Source organism: Typopeltis vanoorti, chromosome 16 (genome assembly GCF_054136105.1).
Source record: "Typopeltis vanoorti isolate ZY-2024b chromosome 16, IOZ_Tvanoo_1.0, whole genome shotgun sequence".
Lineage (NCBI taxonomy): Eukaryota > Metazoa > Arthropoda > Arachnida > Uropygi > Thelyphonidae > Typopeltis > Typopeltis vanoorti.
The window spans coordinates 49,831,440-49,856,785 of record NC_143564.1 but is presented as its reverse complement, the minus strand read 5'-3'; the positions used below and the strand labels follow the sequence as shown (position 1 = coordinate 49,856,785).

Sequence of the window (25,346 nt, the reverse complement as noted above, 5' to 3'; positions counted from 1 at the left end):
TCATCTGCCTTATAATTCCACATACATTCCTTTCTCTTTGATACTCTTGCATGTCTATTCATCTTGGTCTATTCACATGGTCACTCTCTCTCCAACTGGGGGAAGAGATGCCATCTCAGTTATAATCAGCTCTTCTGATGCTATGACCAAATCTAAAACTCTTGAACCTTGTGTTCCTTCTACTACATGTTGCCTAAGACATTTGTCCCACAAGAAATATCAAGGAGGAAGAAGGTTACAGAAATTCCATTCCCTTATTACTACATGCAGTTTCCTCTTCCCAATTTATACTGCTTTAGTTAAAATCTCCCATAACAATCATTCTTCTTGCACCTGCCAAGCTCAACTGCCTAAACATCCCCTGCTTTTTAACCTCTTTTTTAATATACCTTAAGAAAGGTAAATTTGCTAGAGCTCAGATCAGAGAGATGTATTAAGAGAAGGATTCAAAAAACAAAAAAATAAAAGCTAGATACCTGAAAATCATTCTAAGATATTGATGATGTGTTTAATAAAATAACAAGGTGTCACTAAAGATCAATTTTCCTCATTCCCATCTGCACTTCTTTTGCTGAAAAACATATAGTGAGTGATAAGCAGTGAGAACACTTACACAAGACAGCAATTGATAGACTCACCATATGAAATGTTTTGAATGGGACAGGACCATTTTTTTTTCATATTTTCCGGCCATCCTGTCATTTTAAAAAAAAATGTCAAAAATGTCCCGTTTTTAATAAAAACTATAAATATACTTTAATATTGGTCAATCATAAATTATTATTCATAAACTAATCGTGTATCAACATCATGGATACCAATCATTTGTATAACCATTGAGTCACATTGTTTGATACTAAATATCAATATCTACAGTGATGCAGATATCGATAAGATTTTACAGAGTATCTAAAAAACGGATTACAAAAATGAAAGCATGTAATCATGAAAAGGTTATAAGCTGTGTGTTACATTGATGGAACTCAACTGAAGAAAATTTATGAGATTGGAATTAGGGGATGCTGGTATATAGGAGGAGAGGTGAAGTTCAAAGAACATATTGCAAAAATGAGCAAAACAGCTTCAGATAACTTCAGTACTGAAGAACACACAAATAGAAATAAGGAAATCGTTATTCCTCTTTATAAGGCTTTGATTAGCCACATCTGGACTAATGTGCACAGATTTGGTCATCTGGTTTCTTGTGAATGAGGAGCTGAGAAGAGGATCCAGGTATAAGTGACCAAGATGGTGACAGGTCTATGGATTGCTCTCTTTGAGAATAGATCAGAGATTTGTAGTTACAAAATTGGCTGATAGGTGGAAAGAAGGATGTTTATAAAAACATATAAGCTACTTAACAGGATCTTATAGGATTGATGCAGAAGTTTTTCAGTACATGATAAGAAGAAAACAAACAAGGGATTTCGTCCTTGGGAATTATGTGGCAGCGTGGTTAGAAAGGGCATGACGACCAGATCATCTGCTTAGAGAGTGGTGAATAAGTGGAATAGACTGTCAGTGAATGCTTTGTTAATAATGAATTCAATGAGAAATATCGAAATATTATGTGAATAATTAGTGTAGGCCTTCTGTGAAGAGCCTTTGGATGTTGTTATAGAGATGCTGTATATTTTTGTGTTTTTATAGTGATCCTAATACCTACATGCGTATATTAGAAGTTGAATAACTCATAATAACCTTTCCTCTGGACAGCATGAATTTTTAGTGCAGTTTTAGGTGCACCACTCCAAACATGTAAGTAGTAAACATGTAATGAGAAATATCGAAATATTATGTGAATAATTAGTGGTGTAGGCTCTTCTGTGAAGAGCCTTTGGATGCTATTATAGAGATGCTGTATATTTTTGTGTTTTTATAGTGATCCTAATACCTACATGCATATATTAGAAGTTGAATAACCCATAATAACCTTTCCTCTGGACAGTATGAATTTTTAGTGCAGTTTTAGGTGCACCACTCCAAACATGTAAGTAGTACTCTAAGGATGGCAAATTTGAAATTTGCATAGAGTTGGTAACTGAGTTGGTGAAAAATAGCATCTTGAGTGGAAAAAAGCATCTAAAAAACAGATATTCAATGTTTATGACAGTTAAGACTGCAGGTAAATGTTAATTCTAGAAGTGAGGCCTAATCCTGTTTGGTGATTTGTGTGTTACTGAGGATTAAGGTAAGTAAGCTGAGATTCCTTTTGTGAGAGAAAAGATAAGACTGTATCTTGGTGGTATGGTAGGTGACTAGATTGTCCTTGCAGCTGTGTTGAAGGATAGTATGGAGATCAGCATTTAAGGCATTGGTTGAAGATAATCTTTAAGCTTGAAATGTTTGAGAACTGCATGGTTTTTTAAATGAGTAGGATGAATGGGAGAGTAGTATCAGCCAAGCTATGAATAGGATTAGTGGTGATTAATAAGGGTAAGTCATTTATGTATGTATAGTAGAAAGAGGGTAGGTGATAGAACAGAGACACTCCTGCATTAGTGATGAAGCTCAAAGAATGGGAGCTGTCCACCATGGCACACAGTGAGCAACCAGAAAAAGAAAGATGGCTACCCAATTACAGAAGGCATCATGTTGACTTAATGATGGCAATTTGATTAACAGACCTTTATTCCAGACATATTCAAAAGCTCTGGAAATGTCAAAAGGAGCAGCATGTCAAGAGGGACAGCTGAACCTTTAAATGGCATATGTTCAGTGGTGGGTGATGTAAGCTTAGAGGTGAGCCATTGAGGCAAAATTCATACCAGCAGTCACTGATTAACTGTTGGGCCCATAATCACAGAGAAGTTGACTTGATTACTTTATCATTAATTATTTTGTAAATGACGAAGGTAATGGTAATTGGTTGGTAGTTGTTTGATGATAGACCTCTCTCTGTGTTTTATTGAAATAGGTTGAATATGATTGCTTCCATGCATTAAGATAAGTGCCAGCTAAATATTATTATTACTACTATTAAACCCCAGGGAGTCAATGACTCATCGAGGGAAGCCATACATTCCCACACTAGCTGTCATACCTTCTCTTAAACTTATTCACACTAGATGCACTCACTACTTCAACAGGCAAACTGTTTCCACTCGCTCGTGGCTCTATGAGAGAAAAATCTGAAAAATTTTATCAACTGATATCTTATAACAACTTCTCAAAAGTTTATAGACCTCTTGTCTACCAGTATTCCATAATCCTGATGTCACTTTTGTAACTCTTCTCTGCAGACTTTACACAGCTTCTTTATCCCATAGGAATCCATGAGGCTAAATCTGTGCACAGTAGTATCAAGGCATTGTAAAAAAGCAAAATGGCTGTCATATCCTTACATGTCAATGTTCACTTTGACACTACAGTTATCCTCTGAGTTGTGTTTGCAATTTTTGTTATGTGACCTCTGAATTTCAACTTTCTTTCCACCATAACTCCAAGATCTCTAGCCTCATCAGTTACTCCAAGCATAATCCCACCAATATATTGAAGATTGTAGAGATGAAAGGTGTTAGTTCTAGAGCACAATGTTTCAGGAGCATCAGGACCAGAAGACCTTTTTTTTTAGTGTCTAAGCTGTTTAGTATTGTTCTTGCATTATGGTTTTATATACCACAACAGAAGTATTTCTTCCGGCTTAGCACATCATTTCTGTACATCTAACCACACGATAGAGTGGCAAAATAGCTCCATGCCATATTTAGACAACGATTATAGACATCGTTTATTCAAGGAAGCCGCAGTAGTGTTAAAAACTGGCAGAAACCTCAACAGAAACCAGGGTACTATTCTTAACCGTTCATGGAAAAACCTCATCCTCTCTCTAAATCCATCTGAACTACAGCTAGCTAGTAATCACATTATGTGTTTACAACAAACACGCATGCATGATAATGATTAAGAACAATAAGTCCACTCAGTCTCTGTCACGCGAACGTGCAACCTTAGCTACTTGAGTGTTTACAACGTTTCAGTGTTCCTTTCAATTTGCATTTGCTGGTATTTTTTATACTTTTCCGTCAACACCTTGAAAAAGCTAGACAGTTTGCTAGCGAAACTGGTAGGCAAAGAATGTTAAAATATTTGTATAAGGTCAGTATTAAACAATAAGTTTTTTATGCTTAACTTTCAAACGACCAAATATGTTTAATTTGGACAGACCGGTTGTTCAGCTCAGATTTGTCTAGAAGAACATGATGAATATCATTTACTTCAAGAGCCTGATAAGTTTGGTTTAGTTAGCCATGCTTTATCCATTACGCACAGAATTCATTGAAATAAAACTAAAGTCCTACACAGAAGTTATTTTCTTCTGGAAAGATTATATAAAGAAAATTGTGAAACCCACATTCATAGCCAAAAAAAAAAAAAAACGATTGTCTTAAACTTCTTGATTTTGGGAAGTCATCCTAAGTAACACTCCTCATTTATTTATGTGTTTCTTAAAATTGTAATTATTTAAATTTATTTATTTGAATTCTGATAGTTGTAGATTGAGTTATCCTCTTACAACTGACAGCATATATTGTCACATGTTTGCAATTAAGTATTATTACTCTTATTGTGTTTATCTCTTTTCAACTATATTGACAATGGCTAGGAAACCTACTGAAAGTTCTACAGATATTAAATAAGTTTTTCCCAATGCAAGTATCAGTACATTACGCATTTTTGGAAATTATGGAGACAACTACCGTGTTTGAATAAAAACTTTAGTTTAATATAACTAAAATCTACATTAGACGTTTCGACCTTTATGTCAAGGTCATCTTCTGGAGCATACAACTATACACAGGAAACAAGCTACACTACAATCAAACTGGTTTGTTAAAGACACTGACCAACCGCTACAACAATTGTTGGCCTGACCTCTGGTGGAAAAAAAAAAATTATACATCAATGCTAGAGTCCTATTATTAGTGTTATTTGGTTGTAGAAATACATTGGGCACAACAACATGTATCTATCTATATACATATATTAACATCATCTACACATTCTAGCCAGTTGGTATGGAATGGTTTCTAATATTAGCTGAGGATTGGCTAGAGTCCTGGCTTATGCTGGATCTTATATATTAGGTAGGCTGAATGTGTGCCATCCAGATCCTTGGAATTTTCATGCCAACTTTGTCGTTAATATATTTGGGTGGTTTATCAGGATTTCGCAGGCTTCCTTAAATTTCATTTCATACCAGGTTTTTGTGCAGTGTAAAGAGCAGGTGCTTTTCCAGTTGATTTGGTATAAGGTGTTGAGTGCATGGTCTGAGAGGCCTGCTTCAGCATAATGTTTATATTTAATGTGTCTAATGTGTTCTTTCTTGTGTATAGGGATTGTCCGTCCTGTTTCACCAATGTGCGGTAAGTTACAGGTGCAGCGGATGCAATAGACTCCAGGATATGCTAATGGGAGGAGAGGATCCTTAGAGGAGTTGAATATGGTTTTAAGTTTAGTGGGTGGTTTAAAGGTGGCATTGAGGTTATAATGTTGTAGGATTCTGTTGATTTTTCCGATAACCCTTTAATGTATGGGATGGCTATGGTTTTACTGTAATCAATCTAGATTCGTTTTTGTTGTTGTTTTATGGAGTAATTTATTAACAGTATTTTTGTTATAGCCATTATTTATGAATGTGTCGCTGATGATTTTTAGTTCTTGTTTCAGGGCTTGCTGGTTAGAGCAAATTGTTATAGCTCTGTTTTTAAGGGTGTAAATGACTCCATATTTTTTGTGATGGGTGGTGGTAGGAATTAGCATGTATGTATTGGCCAGTCTGTGTCGGTTTTCGGTAGACCGTGAAGGATAGACTGCCTGAAGGAAGACGTGTGTCTAGGAGCGGGAGCGAATTTTGGTTTTCGATTTCGATGGTAAATTGTATGCGTTCGTGTTGTTTGTTCAGGTGGCTAAGGAATGTGTTTAGCGTTTGTTGCCCGTGCAGCCAGATCGCGAACACGTCGTCAACGTATCTAAGCCAGACTGTCGGTCTTAGCGTGGTGGAATCAAGAGCCCTTTACTCAAAGGTTTCCATGTGGCGATTGGGAGGGATAGTGGTGAGCCTGGCTGTACCTTCTTTTTGTAGGTAGAATTTGTTTTGCCACACGAAGTAACTGGACTGTAGTATGTGGGCAAAGAGGACCGTAATGTCGGGCAGAAATTTGTTCTGTGGTTGGAGAATTGTGTCATTGATGGGGACATTAGTGAAAAGGGCAGAAATGTTGAAACTGGCTAATAAGTCGTCTTTGTCGAGTGTTATGTTTTTAATTTTGTTTATAAAGTGTTGTGTGTTTTTTATGTAAAAGGGGGAATGACCTACCAACTCCTTGAGTGTTGCCGCTAATTTCTTGGCTAAGTGGTAATTGGGACTGTCTATTCCTTCCATGATTGGTCGAAGGGGCACGTTTTGTTTGTGTATTTTCAGAACCCCATATATTCTGGGGGGCAGGCGTAGTGGGGTTTGAGTTTTTTAACCGTGTCTGGTGGCCAAGAAGTGACGGACTTGAGTAGTTTCTCTGTTTTATCCTTTATCCTTTTAAGCAGGCCTCTCAGACCATGCACTCAACACTTTACACCAAATCAACTGGAAAAGCACCTGCTCTTTACACCACACAAAAACCTGGTACAAAAGGAAATTTAAGGAAGCCTGCAAAATCCTGATAAACCACCCAAATATCAACAACAAAGATAAGATGGCATGAAAATTCCAAGGATCTGGATGGCACACATTCAGCCTACCTAATATATAAGATCCAGCATAAGTCAGGACTCTAGCCAATCCTCAGCTAGTATTAGAAACTTCCATACCAACTGGCTGGAATGTGTACATGATGTTAATATATGTATAGAGATAGATACTTGTTGTTGTGCCCAATGTATTTCTACAACCAACAGATAACACTAATAATAGGATTCTACCGTTGATGTATAATTTTTTTTTTTTTTTCAACCAGAGGTCAGGCCAACAATTGTTGTAGTGGTTGGTCAGTGTCTTTAACAAACCAGTTTGATTGTAGTGTAGCTTGTTTCCTGTGTATAGTTGTATGCTCCAGAAGATGACCTTGACATAAAGGTCGAAACGTCTAATGTAGATTTTAGTTATATTAAACTAGAGTTTTTATTCAACCACGGTAGTTGTCTCCATAATTTTCAAAAATGCATTTGGATCACCGTGTAAGCCTAAAAGAAAGGTATCAGTGCATTACTTTATAATTTTATCAGTGGGGCCATAATGGTTGATATCAGATATTTCTTAGCTACCAACCAAGTTCTTAAAGTTTCTGATCATTCTGGATAATAAGGCCAAATGCAGAAAATAGTCAATAATGATTGATATCATATATATTTCTTAGCACCCAACTCTTTGAAGTTCCTAATCAACCTGAATCATGAAACCAGATGTGGAGGATAATTTTTCATGTTAAAGTGTGTATGGGAGAGGGGGAGAAATCACCTCTGCTGAAAATACTAATTTGGCCACCATCTCTGTGTTGCATCTGTATTAAGAATTCAGTAAACGTTAAATGCATACTGACTAAGTTTATGGCATTCTACTAGAAGATATACACTAAAATATTATGGCTTTCAAAATTTATAGACACATGCTGATAAAAGCTGCTTTTGGAAACTATCAGTAAGCTTTACAATAATAGGCATAAGAGACCAGTTCTTTAAACTCATGAGTATAATGAATAAAACTGAATTGTAATTTATTGTTATTTTTTTTTTACTTTTAAATTCTACTAAAATTGCTAGTTCATTTATGGATTGTGGAAGATCTGTCTGACAGAGTTTTTGTCATGCCAAGACAGATTTTCTGTATTTCTTTCACATCTACTATGTTATGGATGGTACGATGTTAAATATAATAATAATAATAAAAATAATAAATGACTGAAAGAAATTATTCAGTTGTTTGCTGATGATGCAAAATTAAGTAGAGTAACAGTGAATCAAGATGATGTGGAGAGATTGCTGGATGATTTAAATAGGATGTCAGTATGAGCAAAAGATAATGGGTTTTGGTTTAATGTGATTATAAGCTGTGCACCACACTAATGAAACTGTACTCTAGGAAATAGATTAAGCTAGGGATTTAGGGGTGTCAGTAGACAGAGCTGAAGTATAGAGGACGTGTTGCTCAAGTAACCCATAAGATTACTTGGCTGTTGAAGAACATACTAACAAGTAGAGATAATGAAGTTGTTATTCTTCTTTATAAAGCCGTGATACATTCTCACCTGGATCATGGTGCTCAGGTCTGGTCTCCTAGGTTTCTTGGGATAAGGAAATGGCAGAGGCAAGCAACCAAGATGGTGACTATTCTGCAGAACCTTCATATTAGGATAGATTGAGGGTGTGTGTAATCTGCAGAAGTTGGTTGATGGGTGAAAAAAATAGGGGATTTGATAGACACATTTAAGTTCCATGAAAGGTTTTATAGGATTGATGCAGTGGAAATGTTTTAGCACTTTGCTAGAAAGGGGGGGAGAAGAAGAGATCATCCCTGGAAGTTGAATAAAAGTGTGTTAGTATGGGCATGAGGATTAGATTCTTTGCTTATAGATGTAAATGAATTGAATGGGTTGCTAGGATCAGATGTTAGTATTTTGTCTGTTAATGGATTCAAGGAGATGACAGATTTTGTGATAGGTGGGGTCACTTGCAGTGAACCTATGGTCCCCATGGAGGTACCAGTATAATAATAATAATGGACAGTGCCTTAAAAGGACTACAGTAATGCTGCAAAATATACTTGAAATTTTCATGGCATATTGATGAATATTGTGCTGCTGCTTCTACAAATTGATAGCTAGTTCATTTATGGAATGTCAAAGATCTGTCTGACAGAGTTTTTGGCATGCCAAGATAGATTTTCTGTCTACTTTCACATCCACTATGTTATGGATGGCGTGATGTTAAAGAACTATCAAGGATTCTGAATACAGTTAAAACAGAATTATTGAATAACTGCATATCTGTATATTAAGCCACATCAGGTCTATATTATTAAATAGAGACATGAAGTAACTTAATATATAGATATGCTGTTTCTAGAGCACTTTTCAAATGATCCAATCCTTAACCTACATAAAAATTCTGCTTTAACTATATTCATGAGGACAGTACACATATCACCTCAGTAATTAATTGAACTATGGACACCTTGGAATCTTCCTTATATAAGCTTGACAGCATTACTTCACTGTATATTTGCTTCTTTGGTATCATCTACCACTGCTGTAAGCCTATTACTTTAACTGTTTCTACTAAAATAGTCCTGAAACAGATTAGCATGGGAAGAGTTGGCCTGGATTTGTAAACAGCAGCTTAGTCCTAATATTCCATTTATGATCTCTCTTATGTGGTCATTTATTCACCAATTATCCTACAGACCTTTGCATATGATGACTGGATTCTTATATCAAAAATATATTCCACTCCACAACAGAATCCAATTTTCAATAGTGTCACAGAAATCTACCAGATATGTGTGTGTGCGTGCGTGCCACTTTTCTAGTTATTTTTAGTGTATATCTTCCCTTAAAATGCCTGAAGATATTTAAGTATTATTATTATTATTTTGATAACCTCCATGGAATCAACAGACTTGTTATGGGGGGCCCACTCAACCAGTAACATATCTATCATAATGAGCTTTGAAGTTATTTACACTACCTACATTTGCAATGCATTCTCACTAACGACTCTCCATGTAAAAAAATCTATTCCTCACACCCTTCTTCGCCACATCTTTATACAGCTTCCAGGGATTGCTTCTCATTCTTAACATCCACTCTTTTTATAATTCCTTCTGTATTAATGTGATAGAATCCCTTAACTAACTTGAAGGTCTCTATCATATGTCTTCTTTTCCTCCTATCCACCAACCTCTGTAATCCATATTCCCTCAAATACTCTTCATAATCAACACTCCAGAGTCCAGATATCATTCATCTTTGGATCCTCTAGTGTTTCCATATCACAACGAAAACTAGGTGACCAAATCTGAGCACAATAGTCCATAAGTGGTACGATCACACCACTACCTTCTTATTCCTACATTTCAACATATTTCTTATCAAACATTGAGATGCAGGGGGTAAGCAGGTAGTGTGCAACATGATGTACTCTTTGCAACACTTGCAATGTGCCCTCAGAACTTCAGTCCACTGTCTACCATAAGATCCCTCATCTCATCCCTTGCATTTGTTAATATTAAAACTGCAATCCCCCAATTTTTCCAAGCTAAAAGTCTATTCAAATCTTCCTATAGAGAATTAAAATCAGCACTACTCCTGATAATTCTACCTAACTGCATCATCATCAGCAAACATTTGAAGATCTCCAGTCAATCCACATGAAAAATCATTATATAAGTTAAACAGGACCCTGAGGCATGCCACTGAGCACCTTCCTTTTCTGAGACACTGCTCATTCATACACAACTTACTGGTACTTTCAGAAAGCCAATCTTCAATCCATCTAACCAATCTGTTATCCCATCTTCTGCACCAATAACACTCTGATCACAACTGCAGATATACAGACTGGTCTATAATTGGAAACTTCTGTTCTCAAACCATGCTTGTGGTTTGCCTTGTGGGAAAAAAAGGCATTATTTTGCTTTTTTTTCCACTCCTCAGGAACCTTCCCCACTACAAGATTTTTATTAAATAACCAGGTCAAGAGTATGGCTTTTGCACATTCTTTAAAAATACGTGGTGATATGTCATCATTCCCACAGCCTTATTAACGTCTAACTCGAGCAATACTTGATACAGCTCTGATTCTTTTGCCTTTAATTCTCCTGATCCTTGCCTCCCTTCTGCATGTCGTACGGCATCGTGCACACCACTATGATATACATTGAAGTGTTCATTAAATAATTCCACTGTGTCATTTGGTGATATGTCATCATTCCCACAGCCTTATTAACATCTAACTCAAGCAATACTTGATACACCTCTGATTCTTTCGCCTTTAATTCTCCTGATCCATGCCTCCCTTCTGCATGTTGTACGGCCTCCTGCACACCACTATGATATACATTGAAGTGTTCATTAAATAATTCCACTGTGTCATTTACTATAGTAATGGTAGCAGAGTAACCATAGTAAATGATATAGTGGAACCAGTGTCAACCTTCTGTAATTATTTTTCCTCTTGCTTGCCATATAGCAGAAAAATATCCTTGGATTAGCTTTGATCTGACTGGCCAATCTCCTCTCATTCTAATTTTTATTTTTTAACCATGCTTGTTACTTTTCTGGCCTGCAGTTTATATTTTTCATGCATATGATTGGTTGATAGTTTGGCTTGCAGCAATCAGTTCAGGTTGCACAATCCCATCACACTTAAAGAAAACACATTCTTAGTTGTTTCCACATTTGACTGTACTTGTCTAGTTTTCTTTTGATGAAGTGATGGACTGCATCTATTTGTTCTGACTGAATCAAGGATTTTTGAACAGTTTAATCAAAATGAAGCTGAAATCAGATATTTCAATCTCTTTGCTGTTTACATCACATATTTTAAAAATTGCAAAACACAACTGAGTAATTAAACCACATTTACACAAAAGCACTGCAAGCTTTGATAGTGATACTCGGTTGACTCATAATAAAGGATGACAGTGATATGTAGTAGCAACATCCATCTCCTCAGATCGTAAAGCAAATTTTTATAATCATCTCATAACAGAATCAACTTACATTTCATATACAGGTATCCCTCGATTAACGTGGTTAATTAATCCCTCGATATTACCGCATATATCAAAATCGTGCTAATCAAATCTTTGGTAAAAAGTTCAATTCGTCCATGAATGATTATTGTATTAATAATTCGTTTTATATGGTAGGTACTCTTTTAAAAAAGATAAAAAATGAATGCAAAGTAAATGTTTAATAAATACTTGAACCTACATTATTTACTGCAATGTTTTTTATCAAAAGAAGTTATCAAGAGTCGTTTGAACAGTTTTAGTTTTTTCTTATTGGCATAAATTCTACAATAACAAGCAAAATGACTCTCCAGACCTCGACCTCGGCAAACAAGCAATCAAACATAAAGGAAAAAACACTGCAAATATAATACATGATGGTACAAATTAAGTGGATATTGAATCCAGTTATTTCACAGCCGAATATAGAAACTACAAGAGTTTCGTGCCGAATATATAGAAACTAAAAGTTTCGGCAGATGCAAGCATAAACAACCTTATGGGTGACTTATAGTAAAGGTAGATTAAGCTCCAGATCACTTTCCTTAGTATTTTCCATAATGTAAAGCACATCTCCTAGAGGACATGTATGATAAATAAGTCTTTGGCTCTCTATTTCAGTAATACAAGATGGTTTATTTAATTTCAGTTACAATCTATAAATTATTGAACAAAGAATAAAAAAAAAAAAAAAAAAAAAAAACTAAACCATGCTGTACTGACACTGGAGGTCGTGGTATCTCTCGGATACAATTTACTGTCAAATATCACAAACTTTTACATAACATGCGTTAAACCAAACTGATAGCAAAAAAAAAAAGTGCGGAATATCATTTGTAACATATGAATGCACAGCTACTCATGACCTCCAAGCTATACACTGAATTGTGTAAAAATATTTATATTAAACATTTTGCACGTATCTGTCAGATCAGCTGCAAGCTCCGCAGGGCTAAATGTGCATTAATTAAAACTCTTGCTGCACATATCAAGGGATTGCCGCAATCAAGTTTGTCGCGTTAAGCAAGGGATACCTGTATATTATCCTAGCTTCACTTATATTTAATATGGAAATGTTTTAAGTAAGCTTTGTTACTTTTTTTTCCCTCTCAGCTTAACGAAACTTGTATAATATTTTTATGTTATGTCAGTCAGTAGATGGAAGAACAATTATGTTATTACAACCATGCCATGAAATGAGAAAGGAAAGCAGTGTGATCAACGTTGGTGCCAGTACAAATCTCTAAGTGCTCCAAGTATGAACATAAACAGATGAAAAAAAAAGGAAAAAAAAAGCTATTTATGTTTGATAATACCCTAATGATATCTCTGTGGAACAACTATTTAATCCGGGGGGGGGGGGGGAGTCCCAGAACCACCTTATTTTAAAACATCATTCAGGGTTATTTGGGGCTGTTATGGTTAACTAAAAGCCCATTTGCTAAATCTTTTATTGAGATGCCCAGGAGGAAGTAAGAAAAGAGATTTAATTAACATAATTTCTGAACAAAAAAGATGTTATTAGGTTCTACAAGCCTTCAGATAACGATGTACCAACCCAAATGCAGAAACATGTCTTTAAGACAGATGAAACTTGGTTTGTTCCGAACTAGTATGAAGTGACAAACAAATCTCAGATCATGACTTAAGTCTGATGTGCTGTGCTCAGACACATAGCTCTTCAAACTCACAAACCTAGCTTTTTCTCTTAATTCCTTTCACATTATATTTTGGAAAGCATATTCCTTTATTGGAATTTTTCTGAAGATTATAGCCTCATTGAATTTAAATCAAATATCAGTAAGTTTCTTTTCTCTAACCTTTAACCATTTTGGTACCAGCATAATATAGATTACACTAAAATCTTTCATTTCTGGAATTGCAATAAAAAATAAATAAAAATGTTGGAATAAGTATCAAGGGCTGCACCCCAGTTATTAACAATTTCCACTTATGTCTGTTCTTTGGAACAAAAAACAAATTGTTTTTCCCAAGGACTAAAACCTTCAGATGTCTAGAAACATATCAAAGGTTTCTGTATGCAATTCACATTGGCTCTGGAAAGAGATTTTAGGAGAAAAGTCATCAATGTGACAAGGACAATGACAAGAATGATCATATCACCTTGGTTGAAAATAAATAAATTATCATGACTTATTTTTCACGGTATTAACAACACCACAAACACTTTTAACAACAAAGATGTTTTATTAACGCTTATATTTCGCTGATTTTCAACTCAGCATCATCAGAGCACAATACACATGTAAATGCGACAGTGAGTGAGTGAAACAATATAATTGCAAAAGACAAAAGATCTAAAGTCCTATTTTTGGCGCCCTCTAACGAAAAAAAAAAACAGTAGTTATCCAGGAGTTTTTCTTAGGATAACCGTCTCCCAAATTTTTGGCAAATTATTGCAACCATATTTGTTAAGGTTGGGAGAATTCTTCAAAGCCATTGCTGACTCAAAGAATAATCTTTCAGATCTATAACGACTCCTGAATAGCACATTCGTTTCCCTCCATCTAATCCTGTGTGAAGGAGTGTCCAAAGCGTGGTCTGCCAGTCCCGACTTGCCATAGTAATAGTAGCGAATGTATCTTTCATGTTCTTCCAGGTGGATGTTCACTGATCTTCCTGTTTGCCCATAATAGGCCAAATCACAGTTACACGGAACTTCATACACTCCTGGGTGTGCTAAAGGGTGAAATAATAAAATTAGTTTAATCCTTTATCCAAGTGTGAGCAAACAAAGTTTGCGCCTGAAGTATCTTCAGGACTAGGGTAAGGTGATACAACACCAGGACAACTCGTTGCAAAGGTGGAGAAAGCTACCAACACTCCTATCTCAGTATCTCCTATAATGCAAAACACATCTCCTTGCGGATATGTCTAATGTTATGCATTAAGGGAAGGGCCACTACCCAGACTAGTTTCGACCTTTATTGAGGTCTCTTCAGTGGGAGCCAGGCCCTAGTGGAGATACCAGGCAGAAGCATTAGCAGGTCATCTCTACCTATAGAAGTTGCCAAATGGTGTGCCACCCTTTTTTTAATAAATTACTCTGGATTTAGAGAAAGATGTTGAAAGTTTATTTTTCACTTGGTTAGAGTATAATAAAATTAGTTTAATCCTTTATCCAAGTGTCACTTGGATAAAGGATTAAACTAATTTTATTATACTCTAACCAAGTGAAAAATAAACTTTCAACTTCTAAAGGGTGAAGTTTATCCTTAGGCGAGCGGATCAGAGTTGCCAGCTTGACACGAGGTTTGAAAAGTGTCTTGTCCATGGGGCCAGGGCTCCCCCGTTAGCAAATTTTTACATGGAACACTTTGAAAACAAAGTACTTACCACAGCTACATACAAGCCACAAGTGTGGTTATGCTATGTAGATGATGTGGTTGCCATCTGGCCCCATGGACAAGACACTTTGGATGCTTTTGTCACCTACCTAAACAGCCAACACCCCAAAATTCACTTCACAGTAGAAAAAGAATCAAATATCTGTTTACCATTTCTTGACACATTAGTCACCCGCCTTTCAGATGGTGCACTATCTTTTTCTATTTACAGAAAGCCTACACACACAGGAAGATACCTACATAAACAATCACATCATCATCCAGTCCAACAGTACGGCATTTTAAAAACACTTACACACAGAGCCAGAGCTATTTGTTCTAACGATACAGCTCTGACCACTGAACTCCAATACCTGCGCCATACGTTCTTAGCCAATGGCTACAATCCCTACAAAATAGATAAAATACTACATAAGCCCATTACTCTGCCCTCCCCTAATACACAAGAATACAACATGACCATTTCTATTCCCTATATCAGAGGTACATCAGAAAAGATAGCCAAAGTATTGTTGAAACATGGCCTTCGCACCACTTTCAAACCTCGTGTCAAGCTGGCAACTCTGATCCGCTCGCCTAAGGATAAACTTCACCCTTTAGCACACCCAGGAGTGTATGAAGTTCTGTGTAACTGTGATTTGGCCTATTATGGGCAAATCACAGTTACACAGTGAACATCTGCCTGGAAAAACATGAAAGATACATTTGCTACTATTACTATGGCAAGTCGGGACTGGCAGACCACGCTTACACTCCTTCACACAGGATTAGATGGAGGGAAACGAATGTGCTATTTAGGAGTCGTTATAGATCTGAAAGATTATTCTTTGAGTCAGCAATGGCTTTGAAGAATTCTCCCAACCTTAACAAATATGGTTGCATTAATTTGCCAAAAATTTGGGAGACGGTTATCCTAAGAAAAACTCCTGGATAACTACTGTTTTTTTTTTTTTTTTTTTTTCTCGTTAGAGGGCGCCAAAAATAGGACTTTAGATCTTTTGTCTTTTGCAATTATATTGTTTCACTCACTCACCGTCGCATTTACATGTGTGTTGTGCTCTGATGATGCTGAGTTGAAAATCAGCGAAATATAAGCGTTAATAAAACATCTTTGTTGTTAAAAGTGTTTGTGGTGTTGTTAATACCATGAAAAATATGTCATGAATAACCATCAACACCTAAGCTTATCTGTTAGAAAGAAATAAATTATCACTCAAGTTCTGATAATCTTAACTGCATTTTACGACATTAAATTATGCTTTTCTGTTACAATGATGGAGGGACAAGTTAATGCCTTCAACTTCCTGCATCATTGCAACAGTAAAGCATAATTTGGAAAGTCAGAGTAATAATTTTAAATATCACTTTTGCTTTCAACATGATGTTTTACTGAACTCAGTACTTTAATATTTAAATAAAGTTTTACATTATTCTGAATATTATAGGTACCAGAATTAGGGCATGGTAGTAAGACCTAAGCTACAACTTACCTTGATCCATACACTGCTTCTGGTATCTTAACATAAATAGCACTCAAGCGCTGTAAAGATTCCTCTGGTCTGCCATTTGCATCTTTTTCCAGTTGTTTATCAGGATAATTCCTGAAATTAAAGGATGGATATGCCTAATGAGAATATTAAAGATCCATCATCTTTTTGTAACCAAATAAAAGGAAACTTGAAAAGTTCTGAAATTTTACCAGAGGTTATGAGAATATAACCTTTGGCATCAGAGTTGCCTTATATTTGCCTTTTATTACTGTTATTAATACACTCTATTAATACTGTTGAAAGTGTTTTCACTTGGTTATACTATAAATTAAAGATGCCAAGAAGTAATATTCTTGGCTTTATCCTTTATCCCAGCGTAAGCAAACATTCTGCATGTGAAGTAACTTCATGACTAGGCCCGGGTCTGGCTCTCACTGATGAAATCTCAATCTCAATAAAGGTTGAAACGGTCTGGCTAGCGGCCCTTCCCATAATGTATGGTATTATATATGTCTGTAAGGATATGTGCCTTGCATTATGGGATACTAAAGCAATTGATGTGAAGTCATTAGCTTCTATATACAAGCTAATGACTTCACATCAATTGCTTTAGTATCCCATAATGCAAGGCACATATCCTTACATATATATATAATACCATACATTATGGGAAGGGTCGCTAGCCAGACCGTTTCAACCTTTATTGAGATTGAGATTTCATCAGTGAGAGCCAGACCCGGGCTTTTTCATGGAGAAACTTTGTTTGCTTACACTCGGATAACAGATGAAACCAAGAATATTATTTCTTGGCATCTTTAATTGATAGTATAAACAACTGAAAAAAACTTGCAACAGCTATCTCTAATCCAAAGTATTTTAATAATAAGGTATGATACTTTTTGAATACTTGTATATGGGAAATATATGACTTCTGCATTACTACAGCCATCATATCTCTTTTGGGTCTGGCTCCCACTGATGAGACATAAATGAAGATTGAAACCAGTCTGGGTAGTGGCCCTTCCCATAATGCATAACATTATACATGTACCGTAAGGATATGTGCCTTGCATTATGGAATACTAAGGAAGAAAGATAAATAAATTTTATATTTAAATGTGTGCCAAACAGCAATCCCTCGATTAGTGTGCCTACATGCATTTTAAAAATTTTCTATCTATTCATTTTTTATGGCTAACTATTTTAAAAAAATCGTTCACCAAGAAATAATTTAATTACTGGTTAAAATCATTTTACAAAGTTATTTTTTAATGGTATACTACACTATTTCAATGTACATTATGTTCCAAATTTACTGCCAAAATTTATCTCCTCTGCTAATTACATTGCATTTTGATGATCATATCTTGTGCCTCCTTTGCAATTGTTTTCCTTACTTTTTTTTTATTTTAAGGCATTTTCCCAACCTTTAATCATGAGTAAAAGAATTAGTGAGTAAAAAAGTGGAAAAACTTGAAATAATAAAGAAAAATTAACAAGGATGAAGATAACATCTTTACAATAATAAAGATGGAAGAGTATGACATATTTTGTGAAGACTAAAAGGGTAAAATGGAGGTGGGTGCTGTTGATGATAGAAAAAGAGTTGTCATACAGGGTAGAGATTCAAGGGGGAAATAGTGACAGTGGTAGTATGGTGTGAATTAGAGGTGAACAGAATAAAATACTTCATTGGATGTTTCTCTAGACCTGGTAATGTAGAGATTAGTGACCAAGAAATGTATAAGCATATTAGCCAAGCAAATGGAAAAAGAGTTATCATTATGGGTGATTTTAATTATGGCAATATAGATTGGGATGACAAGATTGCAACCAGAGGTAAAGAAAACTAGTTTCTTGAGTTTTTGAGGGACAACTACCTTAGGCAGTATACAGAGGGCATATGAGGATTGAGGGTATTGGATTTGATCACGGGATGTTATTATAAATGAGGTGTCAAATCTCCCTCCAGTTGGTGAGATTGACAATAAAGCAATTACCATGGTGGTTGCCATCCATGTGAGGAAAGAGTATATTTGGAATTACAAGTCTGGTGATTATGAGAAGTTCAGGAGGCAGATTGCAGCTGTAGCATGGAATGAAGAGTTGTGTGGAAAGGGGATCAATGCTGTTTGGGTGATATTCAAGAACTATCTAGTAGAAGCAATGTCTAAATGTATTCCAGAGGTCAGAAGGTTAAATAGGAATAGGTGTGAAATCGATGTAGAGAGTAAACATGCAATATAGAGAAAAAAGGCATTGTGGAGGCAACATGAGAGAAGTGGTAATAATCAATTCCATGAGGAATACAAAGAACAGATAAGAAAGGTGACTAGGTTGGTAAGGATAGCAAAAAGTGCAGCAGTTAAGTCACAAAACCAAATAAATAAATAAATAAAAATCTTAGGGAGTTCTTTCAATGTGTGTGTGTGTGTGTATATATATATGTGTGTGTGTGTGTGTGTGTGTGTGTGTGTAGTAAAACCCCGTTTTTACGTTCCCACAATTTACGTTTTCCTGCCATTTACATCATTTTCCATTGGTCCCGTCTTAAAGCCTATTCTTACACTATATTATTTTCCTGCCATTAACAACTTGATGTGGATGTTATTTCCTATGATTTGTGTTTTTTCCTTGGGTAGCAATACTGATTTTCGAATTGATTTCGGCAGAAATCTGCGCATTTCTGTTCTTTTGGCTGTAGTTTCGTTTCCACCATCATGGTGACTTGCACGCTTGCAGCAGTAATGTAGTGATGAGCAATACCATGGTTTTTCAATCACAGTACGAATTGATATTGCAGAATTTCTGCTATGTAATTTAGTGTGTGATAGTTGCTTTCAAGTTGTGGTGGTGGATTATCCATGTTATGGAGAAAAAAGACAGAAAATGTATTTCGGTAGAAGAAAAGATAGCAATTCTGCGATGTGTAGATTGGCATGCCGGAACACGTGTGCATTTAGCAAAAGATCTTGGACTCTCCATGTCCACTTTGAACACTATAGTAAAAACCAGGTCAAGCATTGAACTCAATACAAAGCAATGTGGCACTGTCAAAAAAAAAAAAAAAACGGAAAGCAAAAACAATCAACAATTAAAGATTTTTTTTAAATAGATAAACGTAAGTAATTGTAAATTCATTTATTTTCAGTTATTAAATTTTGTAATCTAGTATGTAGACTCACATACTAGCAGTAAGTCTTCTTTCAGCCTTTTTTAATGTTTTTTTACATTTCCTGCTATTTACACTTTTTTCCATCAGTCCCCTGAAAAGTGTAAAAAAAGGGGCTTTACTGTATATAGCCAGCAAAAAAAAAAAAAAAAAATTATTATGGTAGGATGGCATTGACTAGTCAATTTCTCTAGTCTAGAAATTGACTAGTCAATTTCTAGAGAAAATGGTATAAGGACAACTGCTGTGGAGGATATAGTTGAGATATTTAATGAGCAGTTCATTAAAAAATAAATAATAAAGCTGTGGGACTTTATATATCACCGTATATTTTAAAGCAGGCGTTCCCAACCCTATGCCTGCGGACACCATGGCGCCCATCAACCAATTTGTGTATGCCCGACACTGTTCAACCGTGTGCCGTATAGTTTGAAATAATCACGTGCACATCATCATGCAACAATTCATGGCATGCTATATGACGCATGCGTTAATGACACATGACGCATGCGTTAATGACACATGACGAGTATTAAATGCATACGATGTAAAGTAGACACGCATTCGAAGTTGTTCATTATCTGTTGTTAGTTATATGTGCATAATTTTAATGGTGTCTTGTACTTAAATTTTTGAAATATTTTAATTTTTAATCCTAAAATGAGTGAATCAAGTAAAAGACAACGAACCTATAATTTTAACACTAACTGGGAGGAAACGTATTGTTTCATTAATTTTAAAGATAATTGAATTTGTTTGTTGTGCAACAGTAGCATTGCAATTCTGAAAAAACATAATGTTGAAAGTCACTTCCAGATAATGCATGCTACTTTTAATACGAATTATCCACTTAAATCTGAAATAAGAACAAAAAAAATAAATCAACTAAAATCGAACCTGTCTGCCCAACAGTCGGTTTTCACTAGACATGTGGTAACATCTAAAAATGCCACCATCTTTAAAAATTTTTCACATGCTCCCAAAGAAGAAAAAATCGTTCCACGATGGCGAGTTGTTAAAAGAAGCATTTTTGACTGGTGCCAATTGTTTATTTGAGGGATTTTCTAACAAACGTGAGATTATGTCAGCAATACAAGATTTGCAATTGTCAAATAACACCGTCACAAGAAGAATACAATGGACATACAAACTCAGTTAAAAAGTTACTTGGAAATATGTAACGGTTCTCTTTACAATTTGACGAGGCAACAGATGTATCAGACACAGCACAGTTAGCAGTTATGGTGAGAATAGTATTTAGTAACTTCACTGTAAAAGAAGATCTACTGAAAATATTACCCATTAAAGGACGAACAACGGGTGAATATATTTATAATACATTCAGAATATACACCAAGTCGATAGATATGCCTTTGCACAAGCTGTCTGTGGTAACTACTGATGGGGTACCAGCAATGGTTGGCAATATCAATGGATTTATTGTTGCACTCTGCAAGAAAGGTCATTCATTTTCAAACTTTATGTCCTACCACTGTATTATCCACCAGGAAGCTTTGTGCAGTAAAATACTGCCCTTTGGACATGTTATGAAAGTTGTTAGAAAAATAATCAACTCCATTCGAGCAGCACCGACTTTTCAAGGCCCTATTGCAAGACATTGAAGATAAAGAACCTGATGTCATCCAGCATTCTGAAGTACGTTGGCTCAGTAAAGGTAAAGTCCTTACAAGATTTTAAGCTTAATTGAAGAAATAAAAAATATCTTCACGTCAAAAATTAAAATTTTTATGAACTAAATGACTTTTGCTGGCTGTTGGATTTATGTTTTCTCACAGACATCATGGAAAAATTGAATTCTTTAAATTTGCAGTTGCAAGGAAAAGATAGACATGTGTCGCTAAAATGATGGGCTCTGTAAACTCATTTAAAGCAAAACTGGATTTGTGGATATCACATCTGCAGATGGGATCTGTTCATTTCCCAAATATGAAAAAAATGGTAGGCAATAATGAATTTAACTTGTCACCATTTGTTAAACATCTTCAGGTGCTTAAAGAACAGTTTGAAAAGAGATTTCAGGAATTTACTATCATCGAGTCAATGATCTCCTTTTTTTTATCAATCCTTTTACTTGCCAAGTAAACATAATGGAAATAGCTGCATGCATTGGAAAGAAGCTTGTTCAAATAAATGCTGAAGAACTGGAGCTAGAAATTTTGGATTTTCAGAATGACATTATGCTAAAATCCCATATAACAGATGAAAACTTCTGGAATCTAGTGGATTGAAAAAAGTTTCCATTCTTAAAAAGAGCAGCGTACAAGATAAAATCGTTTTTCGGTTCCACATACCTTTGCGAATCATTGTTTTCAACCATGAATATCATAAAATCAAAATATAGATCACGACTCACTGATGAGCATCTTGATGATTGTTTAAGAACTGGAATATCATCATATTCTCCTAATTATGAAGCACTGGCCAATTAAATGCAATGCCAAAGATCACACTAACTTACATATATATATTTAAATTTTTATATAATGCAAACGTTTAAGTAATAAAACATTTGAGTATAATGTAAACTTTGTATGTATTCATTTAACAAAAGAATTCAAAAAATTTGCTTGAAAAAATGGATGATTCCCCTCGCCCTACCAGTATTTTAGAATGTGCTCTAGGAAACAAAAAGATTGGGAACCCCTGTTTTAAAGGAATGTGCCAGGGAATCGACATTTGCCTTGACATATTTGTTTAATATGAGTCTTACATTGGGTCAAGTTCCAAAAGAGCGGAAAGAAGGCAAGATTATACTGCTTCATAGGAGTCACAGAATTCAAGCATCAAATTACAGGCCAATCTGTGCACAAGGTGTGGTCAAAGTGTTGGAGAATCAGGATCCAGAATTGGATACAGAGTAGTATACTTAGACTTTACAAAGGCTTTTGATAGATTATTGCATGATAAGTTCATAGTCAAAACTTGAGCGGATGGAGTTGGATGTTAGACTAGTACATTGGATTGGAGAATGGTTGTCTGATAGGTATCAACAATATCCCAGAGGAGGAAAGTGACTAGTTGTGTGCTGGGGGTCTGTTTAACCTGTGTATTAATGATATTGGGGAAGATATGAATAAGGATATTCAGTTGTTTGCAGATGATGCAAAGTTGAGATGAGCTAAGCAGTTCTAATTAATAAGAACTAACAATTACTGGAAATGAATTATACACCAGCAATTCAAATTACTTTAGTGGCAGACCATGCAAGACTACCACTACTTCTTTCAGCAGGGTTGCCAGATTTATTATCGGTACGTTCCTTGCAACCGTGTTATGTTTTACTCTATCACAGTGCTTCCCAAACTTCTGGATGTCAGGGCCCCCTTTGCAAAAATTAAAATATTTCACAGCCCCCCCTCAAAAAAAAATCGTAATAGAGAGATATTATAATATATACTGTATTTATATTCAATACAAAACATACACAGTGAATACTGCAAAAATCAAATGCATATATTACATTTTTTGCCTCTTACCGTTTGGTTCTGAAGACGATGCGGGCTGTTCTAGTAAAATATGAAATACTGTCCTTTTTTTGAGTCTGTTTCTGCTTCTTCTTATTGTTCACGGGATTTTTTATCAGCCACTTATCCATCTCAGGGTTAAATTTTTTAACATAGAATAGATCAAATAATATCACCACAGACTGATAACATGAAATTAGTGAATATTACCTGAATAAGGGAATCCCCGGACCAAGAACATTTTTCTCTTTTGTGACTTTTCTCCCTTTATGGTAATTAAGCCTAACGTGAAACAGGCAAAGGCAGGTTATTAAAACGTGGATATGACTAGTGCGGTATTAACAAAAGATCACGCAACCGAAAGATAAAAGCATAGCTGACAATTGAGTTGAAATGCTAACTCTCTTCAACCGAATTCTATATGTGAAACTGCCATAACATTCATTATTTATATATATATATATTACTTAGTTTTAACATGTTTACAATTTTAACACGTTCGGTTGAATTTTATTGCTGCCTTGGGAAATCGAACTCACACACATCTAATTAATAACAATAGTTTTTAGTTAGATACTGTGTTTGCCCATGCAACATATGGTTTTGTTTCAGTCTATATAACATAGTTTCTGTATGAAGGGACATGTGATTCATTAATTAGTGTGTTTTTATCCCATTTGTCTCTAATTGCACTATTTGTTAAGAAATATATTACACAGACTGCTCATAACCTTATTCACTGGCATAATAAAAGTACTTGTTTTTATTGCCTCTGCAGTATAGTGGCTGTTAGGGAGGGTGTATTGTTTACCACTGCAAGCGAGTTATTATCTCTCCACATGAACTTGTTTAAGCTTTTTTTCATGTGTGAACTTTATGCAAAACTTTTATTGGTAACAGAAAACTAGCTCGGATGACAGTGATAATATAAAATGAGTTTTGATATGTATATAAAGTCAATATGAACAGTCCCTGATTACGAATGCATGATGAAAGGGACAGGAAGATTTGGAGCTTCCCTGGAGAGCATTTGAAGTAAATACAATTAACCACTGCTTTGAAATGAAACATATGAATAAGCAATATTTACTAATATTCATTAAGTGCTGAAATATGCAGGAAGCAAAGTTTGTGAGCCAACACCAATGTGTGATTTTTTTCCATTAAAATATAAAAAATAACAAAAAAGAAATAATAAATAATAAAAGTTAAGTACGTTTCCTTTAAAAAAAAAAAAAAACTACTTAGTCTTAAAACATTTTAAATTTGTTTTCATTATTTCACGGCCCCCCTCAACAAAATCTACGTCCCCCAAGGGCACCACGGCCCACAGTTTGGGAAGAGCTGCTCTATCATGCTACTAAATAGCAGCTATTTAGTAGTATTTAATGTGACGTCATCGTAAGTTGTTACTATTTACATTATTTAACAAAATTTACTGAATTTATTGCAACTATAAAAATGTTTTCATTATTTACTCAGATAAATTCAATATTTATCTGATTTCAATATTTTCAATATTTCAATGCTGCAAATTATATTTTCTGTTAAAGTGGTTTTAAATATGTTTAGAACTTGTATTACTCAGTCGAGAGACTTGGAATGCATGCATGAACGAATTTCACACAGAAGTCAAATGAAAACTTTATATATTAAGTTTATAATATATAAAGCACGTATTTATAAGTTTGTATCGTATAACATTGATAATAATTTTTATAAGTTTTTATAATATCATATGACTCTGCAGAAATTATAATGATTAAGAAAAAAAATGTACACTTAAAACACTCATTGTTTATAGGCTAGTTACAAAATAAAATAGAAATAAGCTAACTACAAAATATAATTCTTTCAATGAACTGAAACCTATCTTCATCTTAGCTGAGAGCGATCTTACATGATTTATCACAGTTTTGTCATCAGAATACCAATATTTTTCAACATTCAAGGTGTGTCACCGAAACCCTCAAATGTGTCAGTGCTGACACGCATGTCATAGGTTCGCCATCATTGGCCTAGTGCAATGAAGAAGAGGGATATGATTGAGACATGCAAGTTGTGAATGACTGTGACATCTTGCCTTAGTGTGGTGTCTAGAGAGAA

General features: G+C 35.2%; 1 protein-coding gene across 1 annotated transcript in view; it reads right to left on the bottom strand.

Annotated features, from left to right (window-relative positions):
- LOC150098011 (transport and Golgi organization protein 2 homolog) overlaps window positions 1–25,346 on the bottom strand; it is a 140,046-nt gene that overhangs the window by 16,150 nt on the left and 98,550 nt on the right. The window contains exon 6 of the mRNA XM_090406655.1: window positions 16,584–16,694. Within this exon, the coding sequence (XP_090262781.1) occupies window positions 16,584–16,694 (111 nt within the window). The remainder of the gene's footprint in view (window positions 1–16,583; window positions 16,695–25,346) is intronic.